This window comes from Acinonyx jubatus, chromosome A2 (assembly GCF_027475565.1).
Source record: "Acinonyx jubatus isolate Ajub_Pintada_27869175 chromosome A2, VMU_Ajub_asm_v1.0, whole genome shotgun sequence".
In the NCBI taxonomy this organism is placed as follows: domain Eukaryota; kingdom Metazoa; phylum Chordata; class Mammalia; order Carnivora; family Felidae; genus Acinonyx; species Acinonyx jubatus.
The window spans coordinates 145,479,690-145,507,652 of NC_069383.1; the positions used below are offsets into that span (position 1 = coordinate 145,479,690).

A 27,963-nucleotide genomic window follows, 5' to 3' on the forward strand; every position below is an offset into this window, starting at 1 on the left:
CTGCGGCACAGACAAGCAGAGGCCAGGGAGTGAGCAGATACAATATTTAATAAGCTTGCTGTGCATGCTTGAAGTTTAGCCTACCCTGGTGCTCACACCTCTCGGACAGACAAGCTGGGCCAGGGTGGACAGCCCAGGTGGATCTGGGATTCTGCCCACTCTCAGTCTGTGCTCCTCTAACTTGAATGGGCTGCTGTATCTGTGCCCCAGTAATAATGGCAGCCCATCATGCCCATCACCTTAGGAGGTGAGACTCTGGGGCCACGGCCATGCCAGGGCTAGCAAGGATTGGAGGGAGGGGGGGATCACTGTCTGGGACACAAGAGGGAGATCTGGGGGCAAGAAGGGGTGATATGGGGGATGGGCAGGAAGGTTGAGATGATGGTCTAGCGGCCAGCAGGCCCCGGGGCAAGGGTAGGGGGACAGCTCAGAGATGAACCTCTAGCAGGTAGCGCAGGCGACACTGGCTCTCTTGGTAGATGAGATATTCACTCTGGGAGAAGGTGGAGCTGCTGAACTCTGCGCAGGGCACGGGCTGGCCCTGGGGCACTGCCACTCGCTGTCCATCCAGCTCCAGCTCGGTGTCCTTGGCTGGATCTGCAGGGCACAGCAAGGGCCATGGGTGACTCAAGGGTCACTGGTCCTTGGCTTTACCAGTAAGTTCTGCCTCCTATGCTCTCCACTTCTGCCACAGGGAACACCTGCTCATTCCCCCTCTTGCAATCTCCAAGCCACTGCACAGGCCAGGCCTTCTGCCTGGAGTATCCTCCCCATTTCTCTGCCTGGGAAATGCCTACTTATATCTTTCAATGCTCAATGACACCTTTTCGTTGAAGCCCTCCTGGATGCCCAGGAATATGTTCAATCAGCAAATGTTTGTCGAATGACAAAGTGAATGACCATAGTGAGGAAGTCTACTGCTTTTTGTCCCTCTCCTCAGCTCCTTCCCTGCCCACCTCCTGGGCCCACCATGCCCTGAAAGCATCCTGGTCCCCTAGCTCAGCCCCAGGTCTCTATCCTCAGGCCTGTCTAGCTTTTCAGGACTCACCAGGCTCTGTGTGGCCTCGGGCAATGACACTGTCGAAGCCAGGGGGTGGCTGCTTCAAGCTGGGCTCGTCGATGGTGATGTGGTACTCTCTGCCCAGTGCCACCTCACCCAGGAACATGTAGCCAATTTGGTGGGCTCCGCAGGACATGCCAGTAACTGGGGGACACAGGGAAGAAGCTTGGCCCTCCTACCTGACTCCCTGGTCCCCTTCTGCTGCATCCTTATCTCCTCTGGCTTTGTTGACCGAGCCAAGGAAAGTGCCCACTCTTCCTGCATCCTTAAAAACACCACTTGTCCTGGCTGTGCTCCCCCCCACCCCTTACCCCACTCTTCTGATCCCTGAGAGCAGGTGTATGCAGCCCCTTCTACCCGACACCAACGTCAGCAAGGGGCTCCCAGTGACCAAATCCAGGGTGGAGGCCTTTTCTCTCTGGCCTGTTCTGTTGATTTTACCACTGGCATCCTCCACCCCCTAGCCTAGGACCCCCTTGCACTGGCTCTGCTGAGGCTACTCTCTACTCCTTCATAGGCTCTTCTGCCCTCCTGGTGGTCCCCTTGGCCTTGAGCAACCTCAGACATCCAAGAACATCAGCCCCATCCAACCTTGCTCTCTTGGATCAGTGGGTGGTGGTGGTCTCCAATGATGGGCTGGCCGGGGAGCCAGTCTGGGGAGGTCTCCTCAGTGAGGACACCTCTGGACAGAAACTTGGGGGTCATCAGAGATACTTCAACCCTGTCACATATGCTGCCCATCCCACCTCCCGCACATCCTTCTCACGGATTCTTTCTTCCCCCACCTCCACTGCCTGGGTTGTGTGCCCATCACATCTGGCCTGGGTAAGAACATGGCCTCCCTATGCCTCTGGCCTCAGTCGCTCTCCCTGAGGCTGTAGCCACTGAGATGCTGCTGCTATACCAAGTCTGGTGAGGGTCCCATCACTATCTGGATAAAGCTCCCTTGATCTTCCAGGCCCCAGCCCTCCCGCCCACACAAGGCATTTGCTTGGAGCCTTATCATCAGGCTGTGCTTGGAGGTCCTGACATGGTGTGCGTAGCCTCCCAGCCTGTGTGCCACTTCCTAGTTTCTTTACCTCCAAACCTCCTCTTTCACTGCACTCCCCTCCACATCTGGCTGGCACGCTCATCCTATCTGCATCACCTGCTCCAGGAAGAGATGCTGCCTGGGGCTGTCTGACCTGTCTGTGACCACTGGCCCCTCCACGGAGTCCCCATAGGACTCAGGATGCCCCGCTGAGCACTCTCGTCAGTAGCTATTCAAGGTTTCCTCTTTTGGGCGAGCACTGGGCCTGGTCCTCCCTGGTGTCCTGCACTGCCCAGGTGGCCCCCGGGGGTATCTCACCATAGCCCGCTGACTTGCTATTCTCTGAGGCGAAGTAGATGCCCTTGCCAACGCGGCCACCAGAATGTGGCATGATGCGAAGCCCACTGGTGAGGATGGCGGCCACCACAGCCACATTGGTGCCATGCCACAGCAGCCTCCGATTACCCAGCTTGGCGTGGGCCTGGAACCTATCTCCCTGGGGGGAAGGAGGTGGGAACAGGAAAGGTCATGCTATCCAAGCTCAGGTGCTTCTCCCTGATGCTCAGAGAGCACCACCAAGGCCAAAGGCCCCTCTGGCCAATCACATCCACTCATGTACACGTGCACAAGACCTGGGTCTGAGGGAAACTGACAAGTTGTTAAGCTGACTCACTAATGGGCACATAAACTAAGGTCATCTCCTTCAGAGTCAGATAGTGATAGGGGAGTGGGTTGGGAGGAATCTCTCTTACCTCCCCTTCTCGGTTTACTTTCCAGACATGTTGAAGAACAGGGCACCTATAGGTGTTGCCAGTCTGTTCTATATTACCTGCAAGGAAAGCAGATGCTGGATGCCAAGGCTGACAGATGTGTGGACAAACCTCCACTGGTGCCCCAGTCCCAGAACTCTCCTTGGGCCCTTCAGACACAGGGAGAGAAGGCCAAGGCCAAGGCCAAGGGATTCCTCTGCACACCAGGAGGGCAGATGGGTAGAGGGACAGTGCTTGCTATTAGCCAGGCTCCTCTGTGGGACCTGGCCCACCTTGTACTCGGGTGCCTCGGAGTCGAGCAGCTGGAGCTGGCACTTAAGGAGCTGGTAGTCTTGGTCCAGTGGGTGTGGCACCTCCTTCACCTTCTCCTCTTCAGGGGCTGCCTGCAGGGTCTGAGCCAGCTCGATGTCTGCCAGCACCTAAAGTGATGGGCACTGGCAGCTTGTCTGTCCACTTGACTCCCAGCCTCCTCCCTCCCACACGACTGGGACCATGGTCACCCCACCTGTGCACCCCCATACCATCTATCTGCCTGGCCTTCCCCTCCCCTGTCCTTCAACCTACCCATTCAGTCCACCTATCTGGGCCTTCTTGGCCATCTGTCCTCCATCTCCCTTGCCCAGTCTCTCTGTCTGCCCCACTGCCCACCCACTTGCCAACCCTCACCAGCAGCATGTCCTTTTTGGCCTGCAGAAGCTCAGGGGAGTTGATAGATGGGGGCCGATTGCGGCCAAAGTTGTGGGGAATGACAGTGTAGAAGTGGGAGGATAGCTTCTCCAGGCTGAGGCCACCATCCGTAGGGTCTTTGAGGGCCGCCTCCAGTGCCTCCAGAGCCTCGAAGCCCTGTGCAATTTGCTGCTTGCTCAACTTCCCTAGGGGCATCTTCTTCACATCTAGGAGGTGGGGAAAGTCAGGGAGACTCAGTCCCATGGCCTTACAGACCCCAGGCCCCTGCAACCCTGTCCGGCCTCTCTCCCCTCACCCAGGTTCATGAGGGTCATGGCATTCTTGAACATGTCTTTGCTGAAGATGTTGGTGATGAGCTTCTGTGTAGCTGCGTCCAGGGAGCAGGGCCGCACCTGCTGAACCATGGTCCTTACTGGGCCTCCAACCATCTAGAGGTAGAGGGCACAAATGAGCAGGAGTAGCTGGGCACAGCCAGAGAAGAACCTGGCATTAAACAGAGACTGACCAGGTTGAGACCAGAGAAGAGAGGTCTATGCCTGAGGCCACAAAGCTGGACAGTGGCAGAACACAACTGGCTGGGTCTCTCCATCTAGTCCCCTCCCTCAACGCAAGGCCCAGCACCCTCCCTGGCCACTTCACCTTCACCATGGCTTCCTGGGCCTCGTCCTCTCCCCGTACTTCAATAAGCATGTACTTGCCCGGGTGGGCCACAAAATGGTCCCGATCCACCCAGCTGTTCTTGGTCTTGTCCCGAAACTTCTTCTCAAAGTCCTTTTTTGCATCCTCCAGTAACACGAAATAGCTGAGCTTTGACTGGCCCACTTCTCCCTGCAACCAACAACCTTCAGGGGTGTGCCTGCGACAGTACCCACTGTGGACATTAGTTGCCCTCTGCTGTGCCAAGAGCCCCTGGGTAGTCAGAAGTGGGGAGGGGGTGTGGTCAGCAGCTGAGTAAGTTGTGGGGACCCTGGGGGAGTAGGGGGCATGTATTGTAAAGGGAGAGGTGGGGAGGAGGTGGGCACAGGGTGGGAAGGTGGCACTCACCACACGACCCCAGCGGTTCCAGCAGGCGAAGCGGTCACCCTCTTCCAGCAGCTGGATGATGTAGAATTTGTTGTTGTTGCTCCCGATGTTGGTCTGGTTCAGGGTGCAGGCATAGTCTTCATGCACCTGGGGCCAGAGGGGGCATAGGGAAGGCAGGCTGGCTTGGGCTGCCCTTGAATGAGACAGGGTACCCAGCTGCACAATGACAGGGGTCTGATGGGGAAGGAGTCATGCTGCACTGGGGCATCGGAGGAGGCCCTGTCAGGGAAGGCTTGAGGAGGTCACGGTTCTGCCCTGGGGGACACAGACTGAGGGGACATGACTCAACCCAGGCAGTTGGGGGGAGTTCTGGGAGGACATGGCTGTGCCCTGTGTCAGGGAATCAGAGAGAGGCATTGGTTCTGCCCTGGGGGGTTGACAGGGACATGACCCTGCCATGCAAGGGATCTCAGGGGACATGGCTCTGTGGGGCTGCTTTAGGGGACATAGTGAGCCCTGGGAAGACTGAGGGGTCACAGCCCTGCCTTAAGTGTGGCAGGGGGAGGCCTAAGAAGCTCAGGGGCCTGCTCTGGGGTCTGAAGAACAGACATGACCTGCCTGGATCTGATGGTATATAACCCTACATGACCTTTGGGGTCTTGGGGGAACATAGCTTACTTGGGACCTTGACCTATCAGGCCAGAACCAAGCCCCAGTGGGAAGCAGAGTAGGTCTGAGTGTATTTATACCTAGGAAGGAGTAGGCTCCAAGACTGGATGGGGCCTACAGCTTACCTGAGTTCTGGGACTGTGGCTGAGTGGGCATGCTGGATCCACTCGGACTATGTGCTTCTCCGTGGGTGCAGCTCTGAGAGCCTTGGCAGTGGAGCGGAAGCTGTCCTCCTCCTCTGCCCCCTGACGCCCCTTCTTTTTTTCAGGACCCGCATGTTGCACCGGGGGCTTGCGCTTTGGAGCCATGGCTCTTCTGGGGCACAGAGGGGTCCCTCAGAGCTTCATGGACTCTGCATTCCACCTGGCTGGCACAGCACCAGCTTGCCCCACTTTGGGTTTGCCCTTTGGTGTTCTGCCCCCAACCCCCCACCCTCAAGCCACTGTCTCCCCCTGCTTCCATTTCCCCATTCCCAGACTCAGACCAAAACCAGCTCTCTGTACCAGTCACCTTTCCCTTTTCCCATTCAGAGGGGCCAGGCCAGGACCCTGTACAGTCTGCCCGGGGTCAAGGAAGAGTGGTTCCCTATCCTCTAGCAACCCAGTATGTCCTGATGAGGGAGGGAAAGTGAAAGGAGAATCTCCTTCCTCTTGCTTCTGGGCTCCTCCTCCCTTCAGAGCACTCCCTGGGTACTGCTTGCTCCTCCCCTGTCTCAGCTGACTCAGATGGGCCTGACATGGTTGCTAGGCTGAGTCACCCAACTATGGAGGACAGTGGGCAGTAGTAGCTCCCCGGGGCCACACTCCTGGGGCCAGATGTGTCCCTCCAGAACGTGCGACCCAGGGGCCCAGAAACCATTCATTCCCAAGGGGTTCAAAAGTTCTGGGGTGCCAGTCAGGGTGTGAGATCAGTGGCCTTGAACTGCCAGAGGGCAAGGGCCAGTCCCACCCATCCCTACCCTGCCCTGCCCTGCGGAGGGCTGTGGGCTGGATCATAGGGCACTCACCTAGGAGAAAGAAGCCGTGACCTGGCGGCTAGTGGTGGCCTAGTGGCGGCCACTAGGTCTACTATCAGGACCCCCACAGCAGTTCCAGTTCTAGGGCCTTGTCTAGCAACCCTCTGTAACCTTAGGTGTGACTTGGAGAGTGATTTCCCTACAATCGCCAGAGGGTGGGGGCAGGGGCAACACAGGAGTGGGGGGTGTGGTTTTCTAGCTATCTGGCCACCAGTCAAGTGAGTCAGAGGCTGGGCAGGAGGAGGCCGGCAGCCTGTCCCACGGACCCATGGACACTTGATAGGGATACAGCCAAGGCCTAAGGGACTGACGCATCCTAAGCGCCGCTTGTCTGGCCAGAAGTGCGCAGTACAAGTCCGCCGGTTGCCAATGACCTTGGACCCTGGTGCAGGCACTGCCTACCTCTTCTCGAGGCTGCCTAGATTCCCCGGGTTATCTAGTGCCAGGCTGGTTCGTTCTTGCCCCCGCCCCCGACGGGGAGGAGTCACATTCCGAGACGTGAAACCCTGCATCTCTGACACCTCCCAGCGTTCAAGGGCCGCAAACACAGAGAAAGCCCGTCTCTTCCGACCCGCCCTTGGACGTCAGCCTGAAGCAGGGCGCACGCGCCACTGCCTTGTGCCGGAAGCGCCCGGAGAGGCTTGCTACCTACTGGAGACTGGCGCGGGAGCCTGTAGGAACTGTTGGAGGCGTGGCCACAAGCGTTTACCCTATGGGCGCTTGGGGGGCGTGGCAGAGTTTACAGAAGGACCCAATGGAGCTGTGGGAGGCGGGGCCCACCGGGCAATGGGAGCCTATCCGGGCCCGGAGTCTTGCCAGACCGCCTGGGTTTAGCAGCCACGTGAGTTCTCCGTGGCGGTCCTTACACGCAAGGTGGGCAGCATGTCGGCGGCAGCGGCGGCTCGAAAACGCGGAAGGTCGGCCTCGGGGGCCGGGGCCGGTGCAGGGGCCGGCAAGCGGCGGCGGAAGGTGAGTCTGGCTCTTCTGCAGGCCAGAGTCAGTCCCGTTACTGGGACCACCGTCATCTCCTACGGACATCCTGGCCCCCGGCCCCTCCGTGGCCCTTTTTTCGGGATTCCAGCTGGAGTCAGCTTCGTCCCTCTCTCCGCGGGCCAAATCCTGGAAGGCCTTGCACTTGAGCCGGGGGGCCACCGCCTTTCCTAGTCCCGCGGCTCTCGAGGGATCGGAAAGGGCTCTTGCACAGTGCCGGGGTGGTTGGGACCCTTGACCAACGAAAGGATTATTTAATTCTCAGGCGGATTCTGCCGGGGAGAAGGGCAAGTCCAAGGGAGGCGGCAAGATGAATGAGGAGATCTCCAGCGACTCCGAGAGTGAGAGGTGAGCTCTCTTCCACTGGGGGAAGGGGACACTGAGGCCCATGGTGTATGGAAGACTCAGTGAGTGTGGGCAGAGCTGGGCCTAGAACCCAGGTTTCCCGCCTTTTTGGCTCTTAGATCTTGGCTCTTTCCTCCAGTTCTAACCCTGATGAGTAGGTCTCATCTTGAGGAGATTGAGAAGTCTCATCTCCTTCCCTGCAGGGTCCCAATGCGAGACCAGTGAGAGTTCCCTCATTGGCAGGGACCTGAGCACAGGCTGGACTGGCTGGTAAGGGAAGTGGAATGCAAGAAATGCTTGCTAGTTCTTCATCTGCTTTTCCACAATTTTACAATTGCTGCTCTCCCCGCTGACTCTCAACATACGCCAGGTACTGGCTTTACTGTTGAGAATAGAGATCAGCAGGCAGGTGAAGAAGACAAAACGTGTTGTAATAGGATGTGTATTCTACAGCTCTGTGTTCTGGAGACAGGTGAGGGAACATTTAAATAGGGCCTGGAGAGATGAAGAGGAGTCCCTCATGTAGAGGTAGGGAGGACACTCAGGGATCAGAGAAAAGTCTAAGGCTTTTTATATGTAAATTGTCAAATTTGTATGTAAAACTGCCAGACTGGGAGATGGAGAGGATGGAAAGGTAGGTGTTGGCTGCATCCAGATTGTGGAGGGCTTTTAATACCTCCCTCATTCTGCGGGTGACAGGGGTGGGGCATGATGCAGGGTTTCAGAGGACGCTAGCAAAGTGTCAAGTCCTGAGCCTGTGGGATGGAGTCTGTCATATCAGGGGATGGATCCTAGAGTTGGCCTTAGAAATTCAGCTTCTAAAACTGAGTACATGTTGGCCTTAACCTGCTCACAGAGATATATATTTTCTCTCAAGGTTACTCTGGGCAGGTGTGTGTCTGGCCCTGTGCCAAATACTTTTAACGTTTAAAGAATGTGTTGTGAATGTATGAGATACAGCAGAGTTCATGAAACGCGTTTGTACTATAGGGAGCAGTGGTGAAATGATGAACCTCTGTGCGCCCACCCCTTAGGTTAGGAACTAGACCATTTGCGGAAACTTGGAAGCCCCAACTGCATTCCTGACTTGAGTTAATCATTTCTTTGGTCTCCCCTTCTTCCTCCCTCCCCTCCTTCTCCTTCTCTTCTTCATTTTTTTCATTCAGATACAATTTACATATAGTAATATTCACCTTTTTTAGCGTACAGTTTGTGAGTTAAACACATGTAGTTGTATAACGACCACCACTGTGAAGGTATAGAAAGGGTTTCATCACACTCCAGAACTCCCCGCCACTCCTTTGCGGTCAGTTACTGCCCTGCCTCCAGTCCCTGCTAACTACTGTCCCTGGATTTTGCTTTTTCCAGAACATCAAATGAGTGGAATTATACAATACAATGTATATTTCCTTTGCTTTCCTTTAGAGTTCTGTCTCCTATGTGTGAACCCCTAAACAATAGACCGATTAGTTTGGGTAAATGGAGTGCAAGTTCTAACCTTGGCTGGTTAGCAGGGCAGCCACCAACCCTGTTGGCTGAAGTCTTGCTGAGCACTGAGTACTAAATGGTCTCTGTGACCTGATTTAGCTTCGGCTTCCTTGAGAGTTTCCAAGGTCCTTTCTGGGAAAGTTGTGGGCAGGGTCGTGAATGAGTCCTGGGGAACAACTGGGGCATTTGACAGGGACTAGGTATCTTTAGGCATGTGATCAGAAGGGACGGTTCCTGTGACCTACCTCTAGCTCCCAGGAGCAAGTCAAAGTAGGACTTGTCTTGAGTAAAGAGAGTGCCCTCAGCTGGGGTAGGGAGTGGGGCGTGGAAGGGAAAGCAGAAACTTCAGCACAAGGTCAAGCCAAGACCAGTTAAGCTTCACCTGGAATCCTGTCCTCAAGGTAGAGGATGGTGCTATGGCATCCATAGTGAGGTGGCATCCAAGGTGAGGATGAGGCAATGACATCCCAGCGTGTCTGCCTCTTGGGTCCTTTTTTCAGACCTGGGCTGGCTGCTCCCCTATCTGGGGGTGGTTCTGGGATTTACCTTTTCTGCTTTTCATGTTGGATCTCCTATTCCCTGTCTCCCATGCCTTTCTCATTCTTAGTTTATCCTCTTGTTTGGGGAGCACATCCCCATCCTTAAATGAAGTGTAGAAAAGACCAATCTTGTGGCACCTTGTATATCTGATAGTAACTGGCATGGCCTTCCAGGAGTTCACATTTTCCTTCAGAATTTTGTGTGTGAGGCTCCTTTGCCTGCCTGCGTTCAGTGTTGTTGTTGAGACTTCTGAAGCCTTTTGATTCCTGACCCTTTGTATGTAACCTTTTGTCAGCAGCCTGTAGAACCTTCTCTTTCCCTCTAGAATTGAGAAACTTCACAGTGATCTTCTTGGGTTTGGGGTCTCTTTTCACCCTTATGTCGGGCACTGGGTAGGTCCTTTCAATTTGGTAAGTCACCTGTTTTGGTTTTCTACATGTGTAATCGTTGGCCATGAGGGCTGGCAGGGATGGGGGCGGTTGAGTGTCGGGAAGCAGCGACGAGGCATGGTCCTAGAGGCTAGAGGAGCGGGGTGAGCCCCCTCAGAGCCAGCCCCTCCCCACCCCCAGCCTAGCTCCCAGGAGGACTGAGGAGGAAGAGGAGGAGGAGCTGGAGGAGACAGCCCAGGAAAAGAAGCTGCGCTTGGCCAAACTCTACTTGGAGCAGCTCAGGCAACAAGGTGAGCCCATGCACTGGGCCTGTGAGTTCAGGGTCTGTGCTTAAGGCTGCCTGCTGTACCTGATGGGTGACTGATGCAGGTACCTGGTGGGCTGTCAGAGCTCCTGGTGCCAGTGGCCCTGGGGGAGGATGGCTAGGAGAGTAACGGACCTCCTGGGCTGGGCCAGACCTTCAGCTTACTTTATCTCTAAGTAAAGGCAGGGGGTAGGCAGGAGGAGACCCCTCCTTTGCCCAAGGCATCCTAAACTTTCCATGGGACACAGCTTGAGTGTTTGGGGCCCAGGATGGAGGTGGTGGTGGTGGGGATGGGAAGGGAGAAGTGGAGTCTCGGCCTCGGTTTACTTGGTCTGGTCTGTCCTTGCACAGAGGAGGAGAAGGCTGAGGCCCAGGCATTTGAGGAGGACCAGGTGGCAGGGCGCCTGAAGGAGGACGTGGTGAGTGTAGAGGGAAGGTGGTAGGAGAGAAGGGTGGGGCTGGCCCTGCTCCTGGGAGCTCACCCTTTCCTCTCTGTGCAGCTCGAGCAGAGAGGCAGGCTGCAGAAGTCGGTGGCAAAGGAGGTGAGTGGGCAAGGCACTTTGGTGTAAGTAAGCCTGGGGACTCCGGCTGTGGGGGTCTTTCTTTGCTCTGGAACATGGTGAGCACGAAGGCAGACAGGACGGACCAGATAAGGGTCTGATCCTTGCAGTTCTGTGTCCACTTTGCCTTCTGGTCAGGGTGGTGGGAAAGGATGTGTGTGTGTGTGTGTGTGTGTGTGTGTGTGTGTGTGTGTCTGTGTCTGTGTGTGTGTGTCGGGGCCTTCCTGCCCCCTGTCGCAGTGACCCAGCCCTGCCCACCAGATTCAGGCCCCAGCCCCGGCTGACATCCAAGTCTTGCGGGGGCACCAGCTCTCCATCACATGCGTGGTCATCACCCCCGACGACTCAGCCATCTTCTCTGCTGCCAAAGACTGCACCATTATCAAGTGTGAGTGAGCAGCTGGGTGGGGGTGCAGCCTCACCAGGGGTCTTTGGGGAGGGCTAGTCTGCAGAGGAGGGAGTAATCAGGGCAGACCGAGGCCTCATGGGGAAAGCTTCTGGAGGAAGTTTGCTCCTGAAGAAGTGTTTTCTGTGGGCGCCTGGGTGGCTCAGTCGGTTGAGCATCCAACTTCGGCCCAGGTCGTGATCCCGTGCTTCCTGGGTTCGAGAACTGCGTCGGGCTCTGTGCTGACAGCTTGGAGCCTGGAGCCTACTTCAGATTCTGTGTTTCCCTCTTTCTCTGCCCCTCCCCCAGTCTGTCTCTCGGTCTCCCAAAAATGAATAAACATTAAAAAAAAAAAACGAAGTGTTTTCTGGATGACAATGGATGCTTCTGCCCAGGAGTGGCGCTAGTGACTCTGTGTTGCTGTCACTGGGGATGATGAGGCAGGATAATGATTGAATGAGGAGTGATGCTGCAGGTGGGCAGCTGGAGGGTATCTGAGGCCCTGTGCAGTCTTGGGATTGCATTCCTGGTCCTCCTGGGTCTCCCCTTTGACAGCGGAGTACTTTCCTCAGGAGAAACCAGAAGAACACGCACCCGTGGTCCCAAAGCTCCATCCTGTCCTTTTCTTTGGGGCTTTGTGGCTGCTTTTTGGCATTATTGTCACCATTTAACAGATGAGGAAATTGAGGGGACTTGTGCAGGGTCTCACAGTGGCTGAGCCAGATCTTTGGCCCTGAGGCCACGACCTTTTCCACAGCCCCATACTGCCCTTGAGGGGGTTGCCAGCCAGTCCTCTCCTCCGTCACAGTAGCCTCTCTCTTTCCTGGTGTTAGGGAGTGTTGAGAGCAGACGGAAGCTTCATGTGATCCCACGAGCCAAGAAGGGTGTGGAGGGGCAGCCCCCCGGCCACGGCAGCCACATCCTCTGCATGGCCATCTCCTCTGACGGCAAGTACCTTGTAAGGCAGGGTTGGCCCTGGGAGTGGGTGAGAGGCCCGGGCACACATCGGGTGCCTGGGGCCATTGTCATCATCTCCACAGGCCTCGGGTGACCGCAGCAAGCTCATTTTCATTTGGGAGGCCCAGAGCTGCCGGCACCTGTACACTTTCACGGGACACCGGGATGCTGTGTCGGTAGGAACTATGGATGTTTGGCGGTGCTTGGGTGATGGGGTGAATGAGGCAGGGGGTCCTTGAGGTCAGAGAACCTGTACTTTTGTGCAGTCGGTGGCACTGTAAAGGACATAAAGGGGTGAAGGGATAGGGAAGAGCTGGGAGAGGCTGAGTGGGCTTGCCTAAGAAGCAGGGAGCCCTCTGAGAAGTCTGCAGCTGCTTGATGGCTAGGGAGTGTGCCCTGACTCCTGTGCTTTGTGACCTGCTTTTCGGGAAGTCCTCCCTGGGCCTGACCCGTCTCGCCTGCCGTAGTCCAGGTCCCCTTTCACCTGCTCTCTGTGTACCCTTAGGGGCTGGCCTTCCGCAGAGGCACCCACCAGCTCTACAGCACGTCCCACGACCGCTCTGTGAAGGTGTGGAATGTGGCGGAGAACTCCTATGTGGAGACACTGTGAGTGTGTGCGGGGAGAGGGTGTGCAGATGTGTGTGCTTGTTCATGTGTGACCCATCCTGCCTCTGCCCCCCTCCAGCTTTGGGCACCAGGACGCCGTGGCCGCGCTGGATGCCCTGAGCAGGGAGTGCTGCGTGACGGCCGGGGGCCGAGACGGGACGGTGCGCGTGTGGAAGATCCCGGAGGAGTCCCAGCTTGTCTTCTATGGCCACCAGTAAGGCGATCCGCTGGGCCGGGTTGGGAAGGGTGTTGGGGAGAGGGGCCATGCCCCTTACTGCTCCTTTTGTCAGGGGCTCCATCGACAGCATCCAGCTCATCAATGAGGAGCACATGGTGTCGGGTGCAGATGATGGGTAAGAACTGCCTTTTGGATGTCTCGTGCCACTGCCACTGCTCCTGGACTTGCCTCCTGGAATCCCCCTGTGCGGCTGGTGTGATTCCTTTCCGCTGAGTGGCCTTTCTGCCCTACCCCAGCCCCTCATGATCATATTCTCCGTTCGCAGCTCTGTGGCCTTGTGGGGCCTCTCTAAGAAGCGGCCACTTGCCCTGCAGCGTGAGGCCCATGGGCTGCGGGGGGAGCCAGGCCTGGAGCAGCCCTTCTGGGTGTCATCGGTGGCAGCCCTTCTCAACACGGACCTTGTGGCTACAGGTGGGTGCTCTTTGAGGCAGGGAGGAGGGGGTTGCAGGGTGGCCTGGCGTGGGGGTGCCCACTGTCTCCCTGTCTCCCACAGGCTCCCACAGCTCTCGCGTGCGGCTCTGGCAGTGTGGGGAGGGCTTCCGACGGCTTGACCCTCTCTGTGACATTCCCTTGGTGAGTGGGGCTCTAGTGCCCAGCCTGTCTTTGCCACAGTCCCGAGGCCCAGGAGCTCGTGGCCCCTGGAATTAGACCCTTACTGTATTTTTCTACCAGAATGGAGGCTCCTCAGGTCAGGGCCAGCTATGACTTCTCTTTTTTATAGTCCCAGCTCCTAGCATAGGACCTGACAGGAACCTTCCCTTCTTTTTCCTCTTCCTTCTTCCCTTCCTCCCCTTTCCCCTTTTCTACTCCCTACCTTGTCCTGGGTGCAGGGGAGCAAGGCAGGGACAAGGCAGGGAACATTGTGTGCAGAGCCATGGAGGGCCTGGTGCTGTGATGGGTTCTGTGAGGCTGGTGCCAGATTGATACCAGTCTAGGGCTTGTGAACGTGTGGCACCCTAAGGGACAGTGGCAGGATGGTCAGCGACATCTGGTGACAGTGAAGGGCTTGGTGATGGTCATGGGGTCTCTAGGATCCCACAGCCAGGAGCTAAGCCCTGGGCTACCCCTGACACCCGACGTACTTGGCATACACTGTCTCCTTAAATCCTCACAAATTTCACTGTGCGGCTGCTGCTCTGTTATCATCCACCTCACAGGTATGGAGGCTGAGGCCCTGACAGGTCAAGGGCTGGTCTGGGTGCAGGAGGCAGAGCAGGGATTTAACCTGGCCTGCTGAGGCCAAGCCCTTGGCTGTGAGGCTGGGGCTGTGGTGTTGGGGGAATCTGTTCTCACATCTTCCCATGTCTCTCCCTCTTCTCAGGTGGGCTTCATCAATAGCCTCAAGTTCTCCACCTCTGGGGATTTCCTGGTGGCTGGGGTGGGGCAGGAGCACAGGTATGAGGCATCCTTGGAGGGGTGAGGGTGGTGAGGCTGGGCTACCTGGTGGGACTGGGGGTGGTGGGGGCTGGGCCTAGCCTCAGCTGCTCCTTTTGTTTTGTCTTCTGCAGGCTTGGCCGCTGGTGGCGCATCAAAGAGGCTCGGAACTCCGTCTGCATCATCCCCCTCCGCAGGGCCCCCAGGCCCCCCACTGCCGGCTCCTGACTCCTCTCCACTTTATTTAAGTCCTTCCCAGGCCAGGCCCTGCCCTCTTTGTATTAAAAGCCTCCTCTTTTGGGCCTTGTCTCTTGCAGCTTCTTGGGCGGGGACAGCGGGTGATGGTGGCACTGTGGCTTGGAAAAGGCCAGGGAGGGACAGGGCTCCCACAGTCTCCATTCTGCCTCTCTGATGGCAGAGAGCTTTTTATCCTTTTCCATGGAACTGGGGGATGGAGACCTCAGAAAGCCCCTGGTCCCTAAGTATCCTCTGTGACCTTATTAGGCCAGGTCTCTACCCACTGCTCTGGGCTGGTAGGTGTCAGAAGCTGACCTCTCAGCCAGGAAGCCATGGCTGTCCAATTATGTGTTGGGGCTGGCTGTGGAGTCTGAGAACTGACAAGACCACTAGGCCTACAAGTCAGGGTGTCAGGGTGACCTGCCCCCACCATGTCACCCTGACACCCTGACTTGCCATTCCTGCCAGGGCCAGGTCAAGAACCTGGAGGGGACAGACTGCCCCTGGGGTGGGAGTGACACGCTACACTGCTTATTGCCTGGGGACAAGTGTCAGACTTAGGAATAGTGTGGTCCCCTCAGGAAGCCACAGGCTTCTCTCCTGCTCCCATGCTCTTAAGGCCTCACCCTCAGACCTGCTCCTGCCTGCCCTCATTCTTCTGAGGCCAGCGGGGTCAGGTTCAAATCAAACCCCCCAAAATCCTGTTCGAGGTCAGAAAACGTCGATAGAATTCATTTCATGTGTCTCTCCTCCAATTCAGCTCAATGATGGCATAAACATACCTCCTGAAAGACACTGCAAAGCAACACTGAAGTATACCGTAATATACTAACCCCTTTCCTATGGGCGTGCTCCTACTAGGGGAAATCCACAGCCTTTGAATCCTTGCTCCCCACTAAGTAATGCATCATTTTTCTTCTGACTGCTTTTATGATTTTTCTTGAGATTTGATATTCAGCAGTTTAATTACATGTGTGGGCATGGTTTTCTTTCTTTTTTTTTAAATGTTTATTTATTTTTGAGATGGAGACAGAGTGCGAGTGGGGGAGGGGCAGAGAGAGAGGGAGACACAGAATCCTAAACAGGCTCCAGGCTCTGAGCTGTCAGCAGAGCCCAATGTGGGGCTCGAACCCACAAACTGCGAGATCATGACCTGAGCCGAAGTCGGATGCTTAACCGACTGAGCTACCCAGGCGCCCCAAGGCATGGTTTTCTTGAATACATCTTTTTCTTTTTTATTGTGTTAAAATACACAACAAAATTTACCACTTTTAATTTACCTTTACTTTTTAATTTACCTTTACTTTTAATTTAATTTTTAATTTACCATTTTTAAGCATTACAATTCAGTGGTATTAGGTACCTACACATTGTGCAGCTGCCGCCACTGTCCACCTGCCAAAAGCTTACAAATCTGAAACTCTATACCTATTAAATAATACCCCCCCCCAACACACACACAGGCCACCTTCTCACGAGCCCCTAACAACCACCATTTTACTTACGATTTTGACTACAACTAGCTCCTATAAGTGGAATTATACGCTATTAGTCTTTTTGCGACTGATGCATTTCTGATGTATTTCACTTCAGATAATGTCCTCAAGGTTCATTCATGCTGTAGCAGGTGTCAGAATTTCCTTTCTCTTAAAGACTGAATAATATTCCATTATACGTATATGCCACATTTTGTTTATCCATTCATCCACCAAATGGATTGCTTCCATGTTCTAGCTATCGTGAATGATGATGCTCTGAACACAATTGTACAAATATTTCTCCAAGACTCTGCTTTCGGTTTTTTTGGAGGGGTGTATGCCTAGAAGTGGAATTGCTGCGACATATGGGAATTTTATGGTTAATTTCTTGAGGAGCCTCCATACAGTTCTCTACAATGGCTACCATTTTACATTGCCACCACCAGTGCACAAAGGTTCCAATTTCTCCCCATCCTTGCCAACACTTGGGTTTTTTTGTTTTGTTTTTGTTTTTTGATAGAGCCATCCTAATGAGTGTGAGGTGGTATCACCTTTCACTTTTGACTTGAATTTCCCTAATGATTCATCATGTTGAGGATCTTTTCATGCACTTCTTGGCCACTCAGATATTTTCTTTGGATAAATGCTTATCCAAGTCCTTTGCCCATTTTTTAATTAGGTTGTTTGCTTTTTTGTTGTTGATTGAGTATATCCCCTTTGGTGTTTGCTGAGATTCTTGAATTTGTAAATTTATGCCTTTCACAAATTTGGGCAGTTCTTAGCCTTGCTTCAAAAGTTTTTTCTACATCAACTTCTTTACTTCTGGGACTCTAATAACATAAGTGTTAGACCTTTTAATATTGTCCCACAGATTGCTGAGGCTCTTTTAATTGTTTTCACAATATTATTTCTCTCTGGATTATTTCATTCCTGTTGCTCTATATTCAAGCTCACTGATTTCTCTGTCATCTGCATTCTGCTAATGAGCCTGCCAGTGAGTTATTTCAGATATTGTATTTTACAGTTATAAAATGTCCACTTGGTTCCTCTTTAAGTTTTTTGTTTTGTTTTAATTTTTTTAAGTTTATTTATTTTGAGAGAGAGAAAGCACAAGTTGGGGAGGAGCAGAGACAGGGGAGAGAGAATCCCAAGCAGGCTCCACACAGTCAGCACAGATCCTGATGTGGGGCTCGAACTCAAGAACCATGAGATCATGACCTGAAACGAAATCAAGAGTTGGGACACTTAACCAACTGAACCACCCAGGCGACCCTTGTTTGTTTGTTTTCTAGTAATCTCTGCACCTAATGGTGGGCTCAAACTCATGATCCTGAGATCAAGAGTTGCATGCTCTACCGATTGACCCAGCCAGGCATCCCTCTTTTGTTTTATCTTAGTTTTTATGTCTCTTCTGAGAACTATGTTTTTGTTCATTTAGAAAGGGTTCACCTTTACCATCATGGAAGATAGTTACAACTGTTTAAAACGTTGTCGTCTGATACTTGATACTTGTCTTTTTCCTTAAGAATCAGATTTTCCTAGATCTTTATAAATTGAGTAATTCTGGATTGTATCCTGGATGTTTCCTCTAGCAAAGGAGATGATTTTTCAGAAGCTCATGGTGCTACCACTGTGACAGCTCTATGACTTTGCCATGGGGCAGAGCCGTGGGAGAAAACAAAAACAGGAAAATGGGGGGTGGGGGAAGGGATGCTGTCCATAATCTTTGGCTTGAGGAGGTGCCTTTTTTTGACCCTCTGGTAAAAAAGAGGGGCTTTCTCTTGGATCATTTGCCACCCACACTAGTGCAATTCTGTGTTTTGAGACACCTTCAGCTCTGATGTGGAAACAAATTGACAGTTCAAATTTTGTCTTTCTTCCCCAATCTACCTGCTATCGTCCACTTTTCAGAGTCCAGTTGCTTTCTCCCCAACTTTTTTTTTTATTTTTTTAACGTTTTTATTTTTGAGACAGAGCATGAACGGGGGAGGGGCAGAGAGAGAGAGGGAGACACAGAATTGGAAGCAGGCTCCAGGCTCTGAGCCATCAGCCCAGAGCCCGATGTGGGGCTCGAACTCACAGACCGTGAGACTGTGACCTGAGCTGAAGTCGGACGCTTAACCGATTGAGCCACCCAGGCGCCCCATCTCCCCAACTTTTTAAAAACGTTCATTTTAGAGAGAGGGCATGTGAGTGGGGCACAGGGAGAGGGAGAGAGAGAGAATCTTAAGCAGGGCTCAATCTCATGACCCTGGGATGAAATCAAGAGTTGGGTGCTCAACCAACTAAGCCATCCCAGTGCCCCTCCAGTTGCTTTTGGTATTCTAGCCATAGTTTTTAGTTGTCATCATTGGGAAAGATTAGCTGTAATGCCCTTATTCCATCTTGCCAGCACCAGACTCCATGGTATTTTAAAGAAATTTTAAAAGATGGTCTTTTCTATGGGGCACCTGGGTGGCTCAGTCAGTTAAGCCGAATCTTTTTTTTTTTAATGTTTATTTATTTATTTTGAGAGAGAGAGAGAGAGAGCACGAGACAGGGAGGGGCAGAGAGAGAGGGAGAGAGAGAATCTCAAGCAGGCTCTGTGTTGTCAGTGCAGAGCCCGATGTGGGACTCGAACTCACATACCATGAGATCATGACTTGAGCTGAAATCAAGAGTTGGACACTTAACCCACTGAGCCACCCAGGTGCTCCCACTGACTCCTGATTTTAGCTCAGGCCATAATCTCTCATTTCATTGACAGTACAGAGACTGCTTGGGATTCTCTCTCTCCCTCTCTCTCTGCCCCTTCCCCATTCACACTCTCTTTCTCTCCTCTCTCAAAATAAATAAAGTTAAAAAAAAAAGATGGTCTTTTCTAGACGTCCAGATAGCCAAGACACATGAAAAGATGCTCAATATCACTCATCAGGGAAATGCAAATAAATGAAATATCACCTCACACCTGTCAGAATGGATTAAAAAAAAAAAAAGTGTTGTTAAAAAAAAAATTTTAATAAAAAAAAAAAGGGGGCGCCTGGGTGGCTCAGTCGGTTGAGCGTCCGACTTCGGCTCAGGTCACGATCTCGCGGTCCATGAGTTCGAGCCCCACGTCGGGCTCTGGGCTGATGGCTCAGAGCCTGGAGCCTGCTTCCGATTCTGTGTCTCCCTCTCTCTCTGCCCCTCCCCCGTTCATGCTCTGTCTCTCTCTGTCTCAAAAATAAATAAATGTTAAAAAAAAAATTAAAAAAAAAAGTGTTGACAAGAAGGTGGAGAAAAAGAACCCTCGTGCACTGTTGGTGGGAATGCAAACTGATGCAGCCACTGTAGAAAACAGTATGGAGGTTCCTCAAAAATTTTAAAATAGGGGCACTTGGGTGGCTCAGTCGTTTAAGCGTCTGACCTGGGTGTAGGTCATGATCTGACATTTTGTGGGTTCTAGCTCCTCATCAGGCTCTGCTGACAGCTCAGAGCCTGGAGACTGCTTCGGATTCTGTCTCTCTCTCCCTCTCTCTCTCTCTCTCTGCCCCTCCCCTGTTCTTGCACTATCTCTCTCTCATAAATAAACATTAAAAAAAAATTACAAGAAAATTTAAAAATAGAATACCTTATGATCCAGCAATCACACTACTGGGTATTTACCCAAAGGATACAGAAACACTAATTCTAAAGGATATATGCACCCCTATGTTTATTGCAGCGTTATTTACAATAGCCAAATTATGGAAGCAACCCAAGTATCCATGGACAGATGAATGGACAAAGATACACACACACACACACACACACACACAGGAATATTATTCAGCCATAAAAAACATGAAATCTTACCATTTGCAACAACATGGATGGATCTAGAGAGTATAATGCCAAGTGAAATGCCAGAGAAAGACAAATACCATATGGTTTCATTCATATGTGGAATTTAAGAAACAAACAGGGGCACCTGGGCAGCTCAGTCAGCTAAGCGTCCGACTGGCTCAGGTCATGACCTTGTAGTTTGTGAGTTCGAGCCCCGCATTGGGCTCTGTGCTGACAGCTCAGAGTTTGGAACCTGCTTTGGATTCTGTGTCTCGTTCTCTCTCTGTCCCTCCCCTGCTCACCCTCTGTCTCTCTCTGTCTCAAAAATGAATAGAACATTAAAAATTTTTTTTTAAGAAACAAAGGGGGAAAAAAGAGAGAGAGACAAATCAAGAAACAGACTCTTAACTATAGAGAACAAACTAATGGTTACCAGAGGGGAAGTGGGTGGGGGAATGGATGAAATAGGTGATAGGGATTAAAGAGTACACTTACTGTGATGAGCACTGAGCAATGTACGGAATTGTTGAATCATTATATTGTACACCTGAAACTAATACAACGCTGTATGTTAACTATACTGGAATTAAAATTAAAAGCTTAAAGAAAAAAAAAGATGGTCTTTTCTATTTACCCAACATTCACTACTTCTGGGGCCTTCAATTCTACCTGCTGATGTGGGCTTCCATATGGGATCTTCCTTCAACATTTCTTTTAATGTGAATCTGTTAGCAATTTTGTTTTCTGAATTCTTATTTTTTTTTGAAAATGGCTTTATTTCAACTTTATCTTAAAAAAATCAAGGTTATAATTTATGTATAGTGAAATGAAGAAATTTTAAATGTGCAGCTAAATAAGTCTTGCCAAATGCATACATCCCATAAATCTGTACCTTATCAAGATATAGGGCATTTCTATCACTCCAGAGAATTCCTTCATGCCTCTTTCTAATCTGCCCTAATTCCCAAAGGCAACCCTGGTTCTGATTTCTATCGCTATGTATTAGTTTTGCCTGTTATCAAACTTCGTATATGGAATTATACAAAATGTTCTATTTTGTGTTTGTCTTTTTTCCCCCTCAACACAATGTCTGGAGATTTATCAATGTTATTACATGTATTGTTAGTTCTTTACTTTTTATGGTTTAATAGTATTTTATGAGTATACTCATAAAAAATATTTATCCATTCTCCTATTTATAGACATTTGACTTGTCTCCAGTATTTGGCTCTTATGAATGTAACGCTACAAGCATTCCTGTACAAGTCTTTCTGTGAACATACATTTTCATTTCCCTCAAGTAAATAAATATGAAGGAGTGGAATTGCTGAGTCACAGAACAGGTGTACGTGTATGCTTAATTTTATCAGGGGCAGCCAAACTAATTTCCAAATTGGTATTCCATTCTGCCAACATTTGGTCTCAGTTTTTAAAAATTCTTTCATTTGAGCCATTATAATGGATAAGTAGTGGTATCTCATTGTAGCGTAAGTTTTGACTTTCCCTAATAAGCAATGGTGTTGAGAAACTTTTCATGTGTTTGGTGGTTGTTTGTATATCTTCTTTTATGGAGTATTAAGTCTTTTGCCCATTTTTATTGGGTTGCTTATCTTTGTTATTAAGTTGCAGAAGTTTTTCTATCCTGGACTAAAGACCTTTGTCACATTCTCTCTCTGTCTCTATGTATATATAATATATACAGTGAAAATTCTTTTCTTTAGCCTGTAACTTCAAAAAAAAGTTGAGCTATAATTGACATACAACATTATATTAGTTTTAGGTGTACAGCATAATGATCTGATATTTGTATATATTGTAAAATGCTTACCACAGTAAATCTAGTTAACATCTGTCACCACACAGTTACAGAAGTTTTTTAACTTGTCAAGAGAATTTTTAAGATTTACTCTCAGGGGCACCTGGGTGGCTCAGTCAGTTAAGTGTCTGACTCTTGATTTTGGCTCAGGTCATGATCTCACAGTCATGAGATCAACCCCCCACCCCCTTCAGGCTCCACGCTGACAGCATGGAGCCTGCTTGGGATTCTCTCCCTCCCTCTATCTCTGCCCCTCCCTCACTTGCACTCATGCACTCTTTCTCTTTCTCTCAAAACAAATAAATAACATCTAAAAACAAAAACAAAAAAGAGGGCCGCCTGGGTGTCTCAGTCGGTAAGCATCCGACTCTTGATTTTGGCTCAGGTTATGTTCTCACAGTTTGTGAGTTCGAGCCCCACATCAGGCTCCACATTGGCAGTGTGAAGCCTGCTTGGGATTCTCTCTCACCCTCTCTCTGTCCCTCCCCCATCAAATAAATAAAATAAAATAAATAATAATAAAACAAAGAGATTTACTCTCTTGGCACCTCTCAAATATGCCATACAGTGTGTTGACTGTGGTCTCCATACTGAAAAATATGGTACATGTCATGTATTTGTATGTCACCCTTGCACAGGAGCCATGATAGTTCCAATTTTAGTGTATGGGTTGCCCAAGTGAGCACCCAGCTGACCTTTAAAAATGCTGTCTTTTGATAAACAAATGGTTTTAATTTGGATGAAGTCCATTCTATCAATATTTTGTACTTAATGTTTTCTCTGTCTTGTCTAAGAAATCTTTGTCAACTCCAAGGTCACAAAATAATTCTCATGGTTTTTCTTCTAGAAGCTTTATAGTTTTAGCTTTAATTTTTGTTTAGATCTATGACACATCATGTGTGGGTGTGTTTTGTCTATGATATCAGATAGGGGTCAAGATTTTTTCTTTTTTCCCCATTGAAAATGCATTTCCTTTCTGTACTGAATTATCTTGATACATTAAAGAAAATCAATACACTGTGTAAATGTGAGTCTATTTCTGGCTTCTTCATTCTGTTTCATTGATCTGTTTGTCTCTTCTTACACTAAAACCACATTGTCTTGATTACTGTAACTTTATAGTCTTCCAGGACAGTAAGTCTTGAAATCAGATAATGTAAGTCTATTTTGTCTAAGTGGGTACCCCTGTTCTCTCTTGGTTCCTTTTGCATGGAATATCTTTTTCTATCCCTTCACTTTTAGGCTCATGGGTGTCCTTGAAACTTAAGTCTTTGTTAACTAGCATTACCTGGGTCTTTTCTGTTTGTTTTGTCCATTTAGCCACTCTGTGTCTTTTTGATTGGAGAATTTAATCCATTTACACTTAAAGTACTTACTGATAGGTAAAGATTTACTAATGCCATCTTATTGTTTTCTGGCTCTTTTGTAGTTCTTTTATTCCTTTCTTCTCTTGCTGTCTTTCTTTGATGTTTTTCCATAGTGGTATGCTTAAAAAAATTTTTTTTAAGATTTTATTTTTTGTTAGGCAATCTCTACACCCAACATGGGGCTCGAACTTACAGCCCCAAGATCAAGAGTCACATGTTCTACTGACTGAGTCAGCCAGGTGCCCCTATAGTGGTATGCTTTGATTTCCTTTTTTTTTCTTTTGTGTATCTACTGTATGTTTGTGCCTTGTGGCTACCATGAGTCTGACATAAAACATCTTATAGTCTAAGTTGATAACAACTTCAATTGTATATACAACCTACCCTTTTACTCCTCCCCCAACTCTGTTTTTGATGTCATAATTTACATCTTTTTATATTGTGTATATATTGACAAATTGCTGTAGCTATAGTTATTTTTAATACTTTTGCCCTTTAACCTTTGTACTAAAATTAAGTGATTAGCACAGCACCAGATTACAATATTACAGTATTCTAAATCTGACTGTATACTTACCTTTACCAGTGTGCTTTATATTTTCATATGTTTTTGTTATTAATTAGCATCCTTTCATATCAGCTTGAAGGACTCCTTGCAGCATTACTTGTAAAGCAGGTCTTGTGGTGAGAGAGATGAACTGTCAGCTTTTGTGTGGGAAAGTATTTATCTTGTCTTCATTTCTAAAGGACAGCTTTATTCCTGATTAGCAGGGGTTTTTTTTTTTTTTCTTTTAGCACTTTAAATATATCATATCTTTGAATATATCACTTTCTCATGGCCTGTTCTGCTGAGAAATCCACTGATACCTTTAAGGAGTTTCCCTTATATGTGAGAAAATGTTGCTCTTGTTGCTTTTAAATTTTGCAGGGGTGGGGTACCTGGGTGGCTCAGTTGGTTAAGCATCTGACTTCAGCTCAGGTCATGATCTCATGGCTTGTGGGTTCAAGCCCCGTGTCAGGCTCTGTGCTGACAGCTTGGAGCCTGCAGCCTGCTTTGGATTCTGTGTCTCCCTCTCTCTCTAGTCCTCCCCTGCTCATGCTCTATCTCTCTCTCCTTCAAAAATAAATATACCTGCTCCATACTTCTTATTCCTTCTCGAGAGGATTCTTAAGATTGTATGTCTTCTCTCAATCCTGTAAAGCAAGGCTGAATTCTGATAGCCTCCTGTTTGCTTTCCCTGGGGCAGTGCTGAATGTTCAAATTGTGTTCTTTCTCAGTCCCACAGAGTCAACTGGCTTTGTATGCATGCTCACTGGCCATCTGCAAAGGCTTCTACTCGTCATCCTCAGAGGCCTACACAGGGAGCCAGCCATGGGTAAGGGAGTATGGGGTGAGTGGCACAGAGTGCTAGAGATGTCCATATGCCAGCTGGGGAATCTGAAGGTGAAGCATCCTCAGTGGCTTGTGGGCAGGCTTCCTGAAGGAGTCTGGTTAGAAGAACCCACATCCCTTTGATACATTTTGAGCCCTACCTGATATTCTCTCAGTTCCTCCCCACTGCTCAGTCATGTGGCTTACCTCAGTGTTCTGGAAGATATGAGAAATTCACTCTCAGTGACACCTGGGGCTGTGACTCTGAGGGGCTACCAGGGACTCACACTAACCAGGTGGGTTTTCACAGGACAAGAACAGGCAAAGGTGGGGAGGTCTTGTGGCAAGTGCCTTTTGTATGGTTCAGAGCTAAGAACACAGCTAAGAACTTCTATAGTGGCGACTCCTCACCATAAAATGTAGCCTTGAGTCCCTCAGGGAGGAAGACAGGAGGGCACCTGAGACCATTGCAGTCTGCAATGGGGGCCCCAGGTGGTCCTGGAAGCTTCATGGAGTTTCCTGGGCCTTGTATGGATGGTTCAACAATTCAACTCTTCCAAGGTAATCATTGGTAGCAATTTGGTACATATACCTTTCTCCCCCTTTATATGCATTTACTATATATGTATAATTATGTATCTTGATGACTTTACTTACATGAATGGGATCATAATGATCTCCAACTTTTTCACTTACAAATATATCTTAGATACACTTTCTCATCAGTACATATAAATCAAATTCATTATTAAAAATTATTTTTCTTTCTCTCTTTCTTTCTTTCTTTCTTTCTCTCTCTCTCTCTCTCTCTCTTTCCTTCCTTCCTTCCTTCCTTCCTTCCTTCCTTCCTTCCTTCCTTCCTTCCTTCCTTTAAATAAGTTCTACATCCAACATAGGGCTTGAACTCATGACCCTGAGATCAAGAGTCACATGCTCTACTGACTGAACCAGTCAGGCACCCCTAAATTAATTTTTTTACAGTTATAATTTATTAGTATTCTCTGAGTATAAATGGACTGTTAACAATTAAATCAATCTTCACTTTTACCAATTAGGGATATGATCAATGACTGGTTATTTTTGTATACCTGTACATCAGTGGGCCAATATTCTAGTGTCTTACTTTTGTATTCAGGGCTTTGGCCATTTCCAGCAGAAAAGAATGGACAGCACTTTTGTCTTTTCCTTGGATGCAGCTCAACTATTGGGAGCATCCTTGTGCCTGAGTCACAGCTGCCCTTATGACATCATAGGTCTCCCCCTCCACTTCATCTACCCATCCATGGCTAGAGGAAGACAGACCTGAGGGGATTTGAACCATCTACACCCAATCCAATGGTGAGTAAGTGAGAGACAGATAAACCAGGCTTTTTAGGGATGTCTCCATAAATCTCTTAGGATAAGGGGATCCCCCTGGCATATGAATACTCTGGGAAGCCCTGGAAGCTAGAGATACTGAATGCAGAGGGAGGGAGCACAGCTTCACTCTTGACTTTTCCCTAACTGCTGATTGCAGGAGAAGGACCAGCCTCAAAATATTAATGAACCCACTGAAGATGAGTCTCAGCAGAAAGAGGAACCGACCAGTTTATCCTCAGTACCACTGACCTCAGAGAATAATGTAGAGGTGGGAGGAGCCTTGACTTGGATGTCTCTGGTCCTTGTGTCATAGTGCCTGTAGCTAGTGTTTTTTGCATGGTCTAGAACTAAGAAAGGAATAAACTCATTCTTGTTTGTCCTCTTTCCCCATTTCTTTTTCAGGCTGAAGATGTAAATACAGTTGAGACACAGATAGTGGATGGTGCTGATAAGAAAGCTAGACAAGTATGAGCCCCTATCCCCCAAGACCACACAGGGCTGGGGCTGGGAATGTAGGGGCTGTGTTTGTGGAATGGAATAGCCAACATATGGAAAGCTGAGCTTAAGCAATATTTGTCTGTGTGTGTGTGTGTGTGTGTGTGAGAGAGAGAGAGAGAGAGAGAGAGAGAGAGAAAGAGAGAGAGAGAGCATGTGCATATATGTTTGCTTGTTAATTAAGAGTTAAAATGTGAAAGTTAAGAAGAGTAAGGATGGAGAAAAGATAAGAAATAAACTTTATGGGGTGGGGGATACTTAATACCATAACATGACAGAGGAAGAGAGCAGGTTGTGGTTTGGAGCTGGAGTCAAGGATGAAAGGACAGGATTAGCAAAGGTTGCCACTTCTCTAGCAGGTGAGTGGAGTCTGAAGGGAAAGATCATAGGTCTTGATCAGGTGGAACATGTAACTTTTTGACCCATAGGTCATGTGTTCTTGCCCTAGGCTGGCCAACTTAATCCATATAAAATAGACAGGGCAGACGTACTTACATTTTACAGATGGGGACTTTGAGATTCAGAGGTCAACATGTTGTGTCCATGTCCATTAACCAGAGAGTGGCAGAGACAGGACACCTACCTGGTCTTCTTGTTCCAGCCAGTGCCTTGTCCAGTGCTCCTGAGCTTCAGAAGAAGGGCTGATTGTAGATAGGGAATCTGGGCCCCTTTCTGGCATGCCCCCAAACTCAAATGGGTAGGGAACATTCTCAAAATGCCCCCTCCTTTTTTTTTCTTGCAAGATCCCAAGAAATCAAAATAAGCCCTCTACCAGTAATAATCAAGAAGTCATAAAGATCCAGGCCTGGTGGCGAGGCACCCTGGTGCGCCGGACACTACTGCACGCGGTAATCAGAGCGCTGATCATCCAGCGCTGGTGGAAGCACATCCTGACAAAGCTAATGGAGAGGAGGCGGCGGACAGCACTGGAGACCTTTACACGGAAGGAGTGGGCGGCAGTCAAGCTGCAGTCCTGGGTCCGCATGTGGCGCATCCGGAGGCGCTATTGCCGTTTGCTCAATGCTGTCCGCATTATCCAGGCCTACTGGAGGTGCCACTCCTGTGCTTCCCAGGGATTCATCAAGGGCCAGTACAGAGTCACTGCCAACCAGCTGCATCTGGAGCTAGAGATCTTGCTGGGCTCAGGGCCTTGCATTGTGACAGAGTGTATTCCCCTCCCAATAAAACAGTGAAGTGGTCTTCCCCCAGGCTCTTTCTTTGACAGGTTCCAGGAGGTCAGGGCACATGACAGCAGATACTTCACATCTGGCACTGAGGAATGGGCCGGGTTGTCCAAAGGCCCGAGTGTGTTAAGGGGAAGGATCCTGAGCCTTTGTCCAGACTGAGGAGAGACTGATTAGCAAGGTCTGCCATAAGTAGAAAAGTTGGTGAAACCTATCTGTCATGTTGGCCAACTCTGGGAGCATCCTTCATGTAAATGGTGCCCCTCCCCAAGGTTGCATATAATGGAGGCCTGGTGGGGGCGGGGGTTAGTGATGGCAATGGCAACACATTTGTTGGGAATTCACCCACCTAGGTCTAATTACTTAGGGCTTGTTCTCTCACCTGCATGAATGAGAGGAGCCCACCCACCCCAAGCTCTGTGATCATGGTTCCCATTGGCTC

The 27,963-nt window shown here is 49.8% G+C and overlaps 3 protein-coding genes, 1 long non-coding RNA gene and 1 pseudogene across 6 annotated transcripts; 2 read left to right on the top strand and 3 right to left on the bottom strand.

Annotated features, from left to right (window-relative positions):
- Positions 1-30: 30 nt before the first annotated feature.
- On the bottom strand, positions 31-5,554 carry PARP3 (poly(ADP-ribose) polymerase family member 3). Its single transcript, XM_027038869.2, has 10 exons — positions 5,365-5,554; positions 4,592-4,717; positions 4,187-4,375; positions 3,843-3,975; positions 3,527-3,753; positions 3,129-3,279; positions 2,843-2,937; positions 2,409-2,586; positions 1,049-1,204; positions 31-597 (listed from the first exon to the last, which is right to left on the bottom strand). Exons 1-10 carry the CDS (start codon positions 5,545-5,547, stop codon positions 428-430), a joined length of 1,608 nt encoding a protein of 535 aa, XP_026894670.2. The 5' UTR covers positions 5,548-5,554; the 3' UTR covers positions 31-427.
- Positions 5,555-7,028: 1,474 nt separating this feature from the next.
- On the top strand, positions 7,029-14,735 carry RRP9 (ribosomal RNA processing 9, U3 small nucleolar RNA binding protein). 2 transcript variants are annotated; one of them, XM_027038864.2, is made up of 16 exons: positions 7,064-7,223; positions 7,504-7,592; positions 7,793-7,859; positions 10,187-10,296; positions 10,662-10,729; positions 10,811-10,852; positions 11,132-11,258; positions 12,089-12,213; positions 12,296-12,388; positions 12,718-12,818; positions 12,898-13,032; positions 13,109-13,171; positions 13,322-13,467; positions 13,550-13,629; positions 14,378-14,451; positions 14,565-14,735. In XM_027038864.2, exons 2-16 carry the CDS (start codon positions 7,559-7,561, stop codon positions 14,656-14,658), a joined length of 1,359 nt encoding a protein of 452 aa, XP_026894665.1. In that variant the 5' UTR covers positions 7,064-7,223; positions 7,504-7,558; the 3' UTR covers positions 14,659-14,735. The 2 variants fall into 2 exon arrangements, with proteins under 2 accessions (XP_026894664.1, XP_026894665.1); XM_027038863.2 differs by lacking the exon at positions 7,793-7,859 and having other exon boundaries at positions 7,029-7,223.
- Positions 14,736-17,144: 2,409 nt separating this feature from the next.
- LOC128314901 (uncharacterized) lies at positions 17,145-26,378 on the bottom strand. The gene is made up of 4 exons (XR_008297126.1): positions 25,607-26,378; positions 23,689-23,789; positions 20,424-20,481; positions 17,145-17,363 (listed from the first exon to the last, which is right to left on the bottom strand). It is a non-coding gene; the product is annotated as an uncharacterized LOC128314901 (long non-coding RNA).
- LOC113593620 (uncharacterized) lies at positions 22,338-22,432 on the bottom strand (annotated as a pseudogene).
- On the top strand, positions 25,680-27,540 carry LOC106987060 (IQ domain-containing protein F1). Of its 2 annotated transcripts, XM_053219290.1 has the most exons (4): positions 25,680-25,821; positions 26,000-26,110; positions 26,245-26,307; positions 27,081-27,540. In XM_053219290.1, the coding sequence occupies exons 1-4, from the start codon at positions 25,819-25,821 to the stop codon at positions 27,528-27,530; spliced, it is 627 nt and encodes a 208-aa protein (XP_053075265.1). In that variant the 5' UTR covers positions 25,680-25,818; the 3' UTR covers positions 27,531-27,540. The 2 variants fall into 2 exon arrangements, with proteins under 2 accessions (XP_053075265.1, XP_014940788.2); XM_015085302.3 differs by lacking the exon at positions 26,000-26,110 and having other exon boundaries at positions 25,726-25,821.
- The last annotated feature ends 423 nt before the right edge of the window (positions 27,541-27,963 follow it).